At 40.4% G+C, this 9137-nt stretch overlaps 1 protein-coding gene across 1 annotated transcript; it reads right to left on the bottom strand.

Moving 5' to 3' along the window:
* Nucleotides 1-1198: 1198 nt before the first annotated feature.
* On the bottom strand, nt 1199-9055 carry LOC109464958. Its single transcript, XM_019762077.1, has 9 exons — nt 9014-9055; nt 8116-8190; nt 7889-7919; nt 7388-7472; nt 6800-6839; nt 6156-6242; nt 4848-4937; nt 4118-4183; nt 1199-3484 (listed from the first exon to the last, which is right to left on the bottom strand). Exons 1-9 carry the CDS (start codon nt 9053-9055, stop codon nt 3329-3331), a joined length of 672 nt encoding a protein of 223 aa, XP_019617636.1. The 3' UTR covers nt 1199-3328.
* Between the last annotated feature and the right edge of the window lie 82 nt (nt 9056-9137).

The following is a 9137-nucleotide window of genomic DNA, read 5'->3' as shown; positions in this document are numbered from 1 at the left end:
ATGTACTCTATACCAGGTAATACATGGGTAAACCATGAAATTCTACGGCAGAAAATTATAAATTCTTACCTCAAATATAGCCGACGGCTGTGCTGCGCGGCTGTCACCTCCGGAATGTGAACTTTTCTGGCAATACAACGTGTATCCTGATTGGTGCGTCTAACGTGGATTCGTGATTGGTGTGTCGGAATTTGGACCATTACATTTTGCTATTGAGGTGAAATCAAATAGGCAATGTTTTTTACGTTCTTATCATTTGTCGGTAGTTTCAGAATATTTGACTTCAAATGCATACAAAAATTATATATTATTACATACTTCGGAGATAGTCTTTTCCTACCTTTGTCGGTCAAGAATGGAAAAAGGAAAGGAGAAACAGTACACCCCCCACCCGGCAGTCTGTTAATGTTTTAGCATTATGGCCTGTTCTACTTTGCGTTGGTGTGGGGTGAGATGTGTTAAAAACCATTTATAACAGAGCATTTTATGGACTTTTATAGAAAAACAATCATCATTTGTTCAGGCTTATTTGTCGGACCTCGGATGAACACGTTATAGCTCATTTCATATCGGTAGAGTGAGTCCATTCACTACCCCCCCCCCCCCAGCTTGCAATGGTCGGGCTCCCGCCACTCTGAGAAAGGGGGACGCTCCATTTTCTGTCAACAGGTGCACAAACTCACTGTCGGGGACGATTCAGTAACTATCTGGGGGATCTTTTCAAGGCCGGTTCTGCAAATTGCCGCCTTCACAAGTTCAGTAATAAATAATATATCTCTATATATATATATGATTTCAATAACGTCAGCGGTCTCTGATGTAATTGTGTGCTGTAAATATTCCATGATGAATATTTTGGGAACTTTGCTGATAAGTTTTGGGAACTATATTTTTATAGGTTATATATGTATATAGTGTATGTTTTGGTTATAGTGATGACCATATAAAATAAATGAAGTCACTAGACAAAGTCTCTGAGACCTTCCCAGGCAAAACTATGACAATATCTAACTCATTTTGGTGACATCTTAGTAAGAAACTGTAATTAAATTGGAAGGATGGACCCGGGCTTTCCTGGAAATTGCACCTTTACGCTTCTTTCACCGTGACGATCAACGTCACTGTAAAATAAATACAACTTCGTGAAGGAATTTAGACATTCTTGGCATGGAATAAACAAGTTGTGGCAATACAGGTGTCATATTCATCATGGTAATTCCTCTTTATTACAGCAATAATAAAAGTAATAAAACTTGTTCTGATAAACGTTGTATTACTTGAAGCAAGAGCCATTTGCAATATCATAATCATCTTCATTATCAACATGGCAATAAGTGGCCAGGTTGGATGTACATGTACATGTTCTGCTAGCATCATTATTATCAATGTGTAGCTGCAAAAATACTAAACTATTTCCCAGCCTGTTTTCTGCACAAGCGTCAAGCTTAAGCATGCACAGATCACGTCACTTTACCTACATGTAGTCTTATTCACAGATAAAGGGCTTGCCATTGGACTACATACCAGAACTACAGCTAATGTATCTTCATACAAGGTTCAATACCAGGCGCACTTGTATTTCAGTATCATTTGCTGACAGTTTATCTGTACATGTGAACATATATTTATAGGTAATTCTTATCTGGCAAAACATAACTAAAATTTCATAAAGTTCATCGTATTGTAGAGTTACATTTACACCTGGTGCAACGATCAAACAATAATTAGAATCAAACTCATCACATCTTCAGGAAGATGGAAGAAAATACATGACCTGTACACTGCTGTGCTGGACCATCTGGGCATTACGTTAGCATTACTGAGGGATTGGAACAGATGCACCTCATTCCAACTTACCAACCAGCTGTAGAGTCTGTCGGCAGGAAAACATGGACATAAATTTGATACATGTACACAGAATTTTGCAAGTTCCTCCAACCTTTACTCTATGGAATCAATAATACTCACACATAGCGACAATTCTAAGATTTTTCTTTGCTACAGTTTCTTCCAAAGCTTCCATGTGTTGGGCTGCCATGGATATAAATTTGAACTGTTTTTCTGCAAAGCCATGTAGAGTCAACATCATTATCAGGTACAAATTTGAGCATTTAGCTTATAATCACTTTGAAAAGGAATGCATCACAAAAGGCTTAAAGACTTACTAAATGACAGAAAATACAAGATTCCAGCACAAAGATGTCAACAGCTGCCTTTGCAGCCATTCTATCCACATAATTATATCAAATGTCTTCTATGATTGCACCTTGCATTTATTTTATTGTCTTACCTACATTCTGGCTCAGACTTGCACCTTTCACTGATAAACATCGACGGGTCTTCAGAGCTTGTTTATTTAATGACGGACACATTACTCAAGTTACTCAGCTGGATAGATTTTGAAAACTTTCTGATGTTTCAAGTAGCACTCATTATATTTTATCACTGACAAAAAGCAGTGGATACTACTTGAAACATCTGACAATTTTCAGAATTTATCCAGTTTCTTGCTTGAGTAACTGAGTTCTTTTGATCTGCCGTGGATGTCTAACCTTCATGGACGAACAACACAATACAGAACAAGGCTGTTACATGCACATGTACATGTTATTTTCCATTACTGTGAAGTTTTGACTTAGTACATTTTTCCCCTTGTAGATTGCTCTGTACAATATGAATGGCCTCCACATGCTACAATGCAAAGCCTACGGCTGAGCTCAACAAGCCACAGCTAAAGTAGTGACTTTGGAACTATTCAGCTGTACTGAAGACTTCAGTATAAATCTGTAACAATCAAGTCTTCTGCATCACATTCAGTAACTGTTATTTCCTGCCATGTTGGAATCTGATTCCTTATTGATGTATTTGCTACTGTGTTGTTTTTCTGAGCTCAGCTCTGGAGACGAAACTAAGGACCAAACCTGAAGGCACTACATGCAAACTTACTCCCTGCAAAACAAGCTGGACACTTGGCCTGACTCAGGACCACGGAGATCAACAATTATCAGTGCTACTTCAGAATTCTGTGGACAGGTTTGAGAAGCAGTTCTTGTAACACTTAAGGAGTTTTCTGTTCCCTACATTATGTTCACATTCTAGTCTTTTATGTATAGTGCACATGAATGCTGCATTGTACAACAGTTAGTGCACGTAAATGCTGCATTGTACAAAATCCCCTTCTACTGTATAGTTCACAGCTCTGTTTCAGTGGCAATCATTATGGTTCAGCTGGCAGTAACTACTAGCTCTTCGCTCTGTCTTGGCTGTTTTTGTATCACGTTCCCTAACCCTGGTCTGCATAGGGGCTGAGCTGTTCCCTGTGTGAGCCTTAGAGTGGTTTGAAGTTGGTGTCGAGAGTTTTGAGCGCGGTGACACACTTGGTGAGGAGAGCGTAGGTGTCCCTGGCGGCCTTGACCTTGGCGTCTGCGTGTCGGACCAAACTGTCCTGGAATGTCAGAACCCGCTGGTGGTGGAAGGTCTTCAGCTGGAACCAAACACAACATTTGTGGACGAGCCCTACAAGCTAGGCTAGCTATTCTAACTTCAGCTGGAACCAAACACAACATTTGTGGACCAGCCCTACAAGCTAGGCTAGCTATTCTAACTTCAGCTGGAAACAATCACAACATTTGTGGACGAGCCCTACAAGCCAGGCTAGCTACTCGAACTTCAGCTGGAACCAAACACAACATTTGTGGACAAGCCCTGCAAGCTAGGCTAGCTACTCTAACTTCAGCTGGAACCAAACACATTTGTGGACGAGCCCTGCAAGCTAGGCTAGCTACTCTAACTTCAGCTGGAACCCAAACACAACATTTGTGGACCAGCCCTACAAGCTAGCTATTCTTTATTCTTACTACGGGTAACCCTACAAGCTAGGCTAGCTATATAGGCTCAGTATTCTAACTAGCATGCATGATTTCTGTAACCTCATTTTCAGCTGTACATTGTACCATACAAGCAAATCTGCGAGAGTTAACTTGGAGCTAACTGTAAGTAATAATTACAAAATATGCTGTAATTACCTGACATGAAACATGCTGCTGGTAAGTTTTGTCTAATAATTCAGACTGGGAGTTCACAACAAAATGTAACTGTGTTGAAGATTCCAACTTACTTCTTTCTCTGCCACCTTAGAGATGTCTTCAAACTCCTTCTCAGCCTTGTCCCTGGCTGCCTCAGCCTACATACACAGATATACAGTACACTTACAGTATCAATATGTACACACACAGATATACAGTACACTGTCATTCATTTACAGTATCAATATACATGTACATGTACACACACAGATATACAGTACACTGTCATTCACGTACAGTATCAATATATATGTACATGTACACACACAGGTATACAGTATCAATATACATGTGCACACACAGATATACAGTACACTGTCATTCACGTACAGTATCAATATACATGTACAGACACAGATATACAGTACACTGTCAACATACACACACAGCTCATAGCACAGGCATACACAGCTCTAACTCCTCAGCCTTGTCCCTGCCTCTGCCTACACACACACATGTACATGTACATGTATACAGCAAACTTTTGTTATAACATCTCATGTGCACAGTACACAAGCCACATGTTGTACATGTATGTCAGGCGTCTCTTTATTTTTGGGTACTGCCCAACATGTTAACAGCTAGAACTGTTTACCATCAGGGAATCATATTTCTGCCTGACAGATATTAGTTTCATTTTCAAAATCAGTATCAGCTTCATTTTCAAAATCCAATTTTGACATCCTGTTGTTTAACCCTTGGAAGATGGAGAACAACAGACACTAAACCGGACACTAAATCTCATGACAGCACAACTCCTACCATTTCTCTTTTCTGTGGCTTGGCTTTCTCCACAGCTTTTGAGGCTGCTTCAAATTCCATCATCTTACACGTTCTCCTGTATAGCATTTCCTGAGAGGGTAAAAATTATCAGTCATTGCACTGATTAACCTGAGCTGCAATTCACTTTACGATCAGAAGGTGGCACTTATAACAGCTATGGATAATTACATGTTCCCCTGTAGTCTGTCCAGCATTTTCTGTGGTCAGGAAAAGTCCTCAGTTTGTGATAAACATTACTGCGGTTCACTTTATGGTCACAAGGTGGCACTTCTACACTTCTAATTCAAGTACAGAATAATGTGCAGCATTCTTGTTCTCATACATGTACTTTTATAGATGGAGGAAAAAATGCAACATTTAGATATACTTATTACAATAAGCAAAACTTTAAAACCTACTTACTCTTCATTTCGCACAGGGTAACAACATATTCACACTTAAAAGTAATAAAAAAGCAACATAATTTCGTTTTAAACTTAGTTCCCTGCTTAGTTCATGATTCAAATGTGTTCCGGTTTGGCCACGATCCGAATCGAAACGGAATATATTTTTGCGTCCGTGATTCAAAACTTGCACCCACACTAGAAACGGTTTCACACCTCGAATTGACTTGCATTTCATATGTATATCACAATTTCTTTGAACATTTCCTGGGAACCCGGCTCGTAAGGCGGAGAGTTTACGCCTGTTCGGGCGAGTAGTCGCTCGTTTCCGACTCATGGCCTTCCCATAAACTGTGCCCCGGACGTATCTGCCGCATAAACCCACGGTCCACCGCCCCAACGCCCCCGTTGGGCTACCACTCGCCCTCACGCCCAGGTTAGGTTCTGGTGCACACCATCCAGTTTCCTCCGTGCCTGATTTCCCCAAGTCAATATCGGAAGTCCCGTTTCCTCAGTCGACCATTAATTAGAACTTGATGTCAAGATTGTACGATTCAAGTAGAATTTTACGTAGTACAAACCACTGCAACGCGAACTATGGCCGACCGTGGCCCCCACATACCCGGGTGTACAGCGTCGAACCGGAGCGATTCGCATCCGCGCGTTCATGATTACAATTCTACGAATGCGGATCGTTCTGTATCGTTTCAGACCACCTCGCGAGGTGGTTCAGAATAAATCGCAACGGAACCGGTTTGGAGCGTTCATGTTACCAAATGAATCCATTTATTTTTTTAAATCGAATTGATTCGCAACAGATATCCAATCATGAACGGGGCCTTAAAGACACAAACTAGCACTTTACTGTTTCAGTGTTTATGAAGTTGTTTGATTCTGTACCCACCTTTTCTGCCTCGAGGTAGCGAGAATAAAGGTCTAGTGAGAAGCCGAGAGTGTTCTCATCATTCACTGCCATCACCTCTAACCCTTGCTGCAGGGGAACAAGGGAACAGGGTCATCAGGGAACAGGGTCATCAGGGAACAGGGTCAGCAGGGAACAGGGTCAGCAGGGAACAGGGTCATCAGGGAACAGGGTCAGCAGGGAACGGGGTCAGCAGGGAACAGGGTCATCAGGGAACAGGGTCATCAGGGAACAGGGTCATCAGGGAACAGGGTCAGCAGGGAGCAGGGTCAGCAGGGAACAGGGTCAGCAGGGAACAGGGTCAGCAGGGAACAGAGTCAGCAGGGAACAGGGTCAGCAGGGAACAGGGTCAGCAGGGAACAGGGTCAGCAGGGAACAGGGTCAGCAGGGAACAGGGTCAGCAGGGAGCAGGGTCAGCAGGGAACAGGGTCAGCAGGGAACAGGGTCAGCAGGGAACAGGGTCAGCAGGGAGCAGGGTCAGCAGGGAACAGGGTCATTCACAATTTATCCATAAGCTGCTATATAAAGATGACAGAAATACATGAATTTCAAACATTGTACATGTATGAATGAATAAACCAGTCTGCTTCTACATCAGATGCCCAAATCCAGGAAATGCTGCTCACCTTTGCATCTTCTAATCCTTCTGAAAACTGTGTGAAAAGTCTGTAAAAAGAACAAAAAATTATGTACTCTCAGTTTCATGGAAAAGTCTCCCTTTTCAGAATTAATGAAAAAGTAAAGCAAGGAAATACTGTTGTTACAATGATACATAATAACAGTGAGAACATATGAAACATCTTGCTTACTTGTTGATAACAGTGAGAACATATGAAACATCTTGCTTACTTGTTGATAACAGTGAGAACATATGAAACATCTTGCTTACTTGTTGATAACAGTGAGAACATATGAAACATCTTGCTTACTTGTTGATACATGATAACAGTGAGAACATATGAAACGTCTTGCTTACTTGTTGATAACAGTGAGAACATATGAAACATCTTGCTTACTTGTTGATAACAGTGAGAACATATGAAACATCTTGCTTACTTGTTGATGACAGTGAGAACATATAAAACATCTTGCTTACTTGTTGATAACAGTGAGAACATATAAAACATCTTGCTTACTTGTTGATAACAGTGAGAACATATAAAACATCTTGCTTACTTGTTGATAACAGTGAGAACATATGGTATGAAACTTACTTGTTGACTACTACATCGGCGCCCTCTTGCAGCTGCCCTCCTAAGTGCAGAGCTGTGGACAGATGGGACAGCCCAACAGCTACCCCTGCAGGGGACACAGTTTGATATACATGTACATGTAGTTTGTATTTCATAATAATTACTAAATAAATAAACATAACATAAAAGAACATTAAAAAAGTCCCCCCAAACACCTGGCATTAGGAGTTCTAGCCTGTGGCCATCTTTCCATCATTTGACAAAATTTTGCCAAATCTGTCAGCTTTGATAAAAATCGGGGTGTAAAGATATGGAAAGAGATTCCATTAAATAAACTATGCTTAGTCTACCAACAAAATCTGCTGCCCAAAATGCAGGAAATAGTGCTAGCATTTCAGCGGGTCAAGATTTGTGATATTACATCTGATTCAATCAAAATTTGAAGCTGGTTAGAACACTGATTATGAGTGCCCTTACCATAATACAAACACATCACACTGATCACAAAAAATGTCTACTCACTCTGTTCTCCATAGACTATCTTCATATAATTCTGAAAATAAGAAAAGATGTTAAAGATCCTTCATCACAGAGCATATGTCCTACATGTATGAAATAGTGTGACATAAAATGATGCATTTGCTTTGCAAATAATAATTAATGTTACCTAGTCTTACATGTATATATGTGTAATTATAGTCGTTCACTAAATATTTCCTGAATGTCATGCATGTCTCAGTAAGACTCACCTCTTTTGCTTCCTTCATTAGTAGAGAAACTTCGTTAACAGAGTCTCTTTCCTTCTGGAAAAACTCGTTTACATCCTGAAACAGACACAGGAGACACGTGATCCACTGGATCCAGATCTACTGACAGATTCTTGGATCATCTTTTACTACCATCAATCACTACCATATACATGTACAGGCTCATCAATAAAATGCCATTACGACCTAAACATTTTTGTGGATAATATTTACAACTACTGTATGAGTAGCACTTGTCAATACTTCTTTCAAAGTTTTCTTCAAAATGTAATATATTTTCACTCTGTGCTAACGTTACATGTATTTTTGAACTTGAAAAAACATTTTGTCAAGAAACAATTTTCTTTGCAAGTACCAAAACCAAAGAAATGCCGCTCAAATGATATGCCACAAACATTTCTCATTGTGCAACCAATTCTCAGTCCAACTGCAGGCAACAATTGTTGTTCTTAATAAAGTATCTACAATACAAGGACTACTGTGTGAAGTTACCGGCATGTTCTTAGGAACCATCTACAGAGGCAGCAGGAGAGGGGAGAGAAATTAAGGAGTTAGCACAGACAACAGAGTCACAAACACAAACGTGTATCTGGTACAAGCAGTAAATGTGCAGTTACTATAAGCAGTAAGACATGGTGCTATGCCTAACTAACATACATGTAGCAGTACTAGTACATAACTAACAGAGGTGCCTAACTAACATACAACAGGTGGTCAAAAGTCAAGAAGTTAGGAGGGAAATATCAGTTCTTTTCTCAAACAAGAGAACCTGTAGGAATTACGTGTTGGCCAAATCAATAAAATGACTTTAGGAATTACAAATGTATGTATGTCAGCCATGCTGACTTTGAAATGACCCTTTAGGAGTTACATGTCTCACCTTGTGTCCCCCTTTTCTAGCCTCACACACATACATGTACATGTCTCACCTTGTGTCCCCCTTTTCTAGCCTCGCCCACGGCCTTTGACAGGTTACTGAAGATGCTTTTCTTCAACTTTGCTCG

This window comes from Branchiostoma belcheri, unplaced genomic scaffold (genome assembly GCF_001625305.1).
Source record: "Branchiostoma belcheri isolate BF01 breed outbred unplaced genomic scaffold, Haploidv18h27 scaffold144, whole genome shotgun sequence".
Lineage (NCBI taxonomy): Eukaryota > Metazoa > Chordata > Leptocardii > Amphioxiformes > Branchiostomatidae > Branchiostoma > Branchiostoma belcheri.
This window is presented reverse-complemented; position numbering and strand designations above follow the sequence as displayed.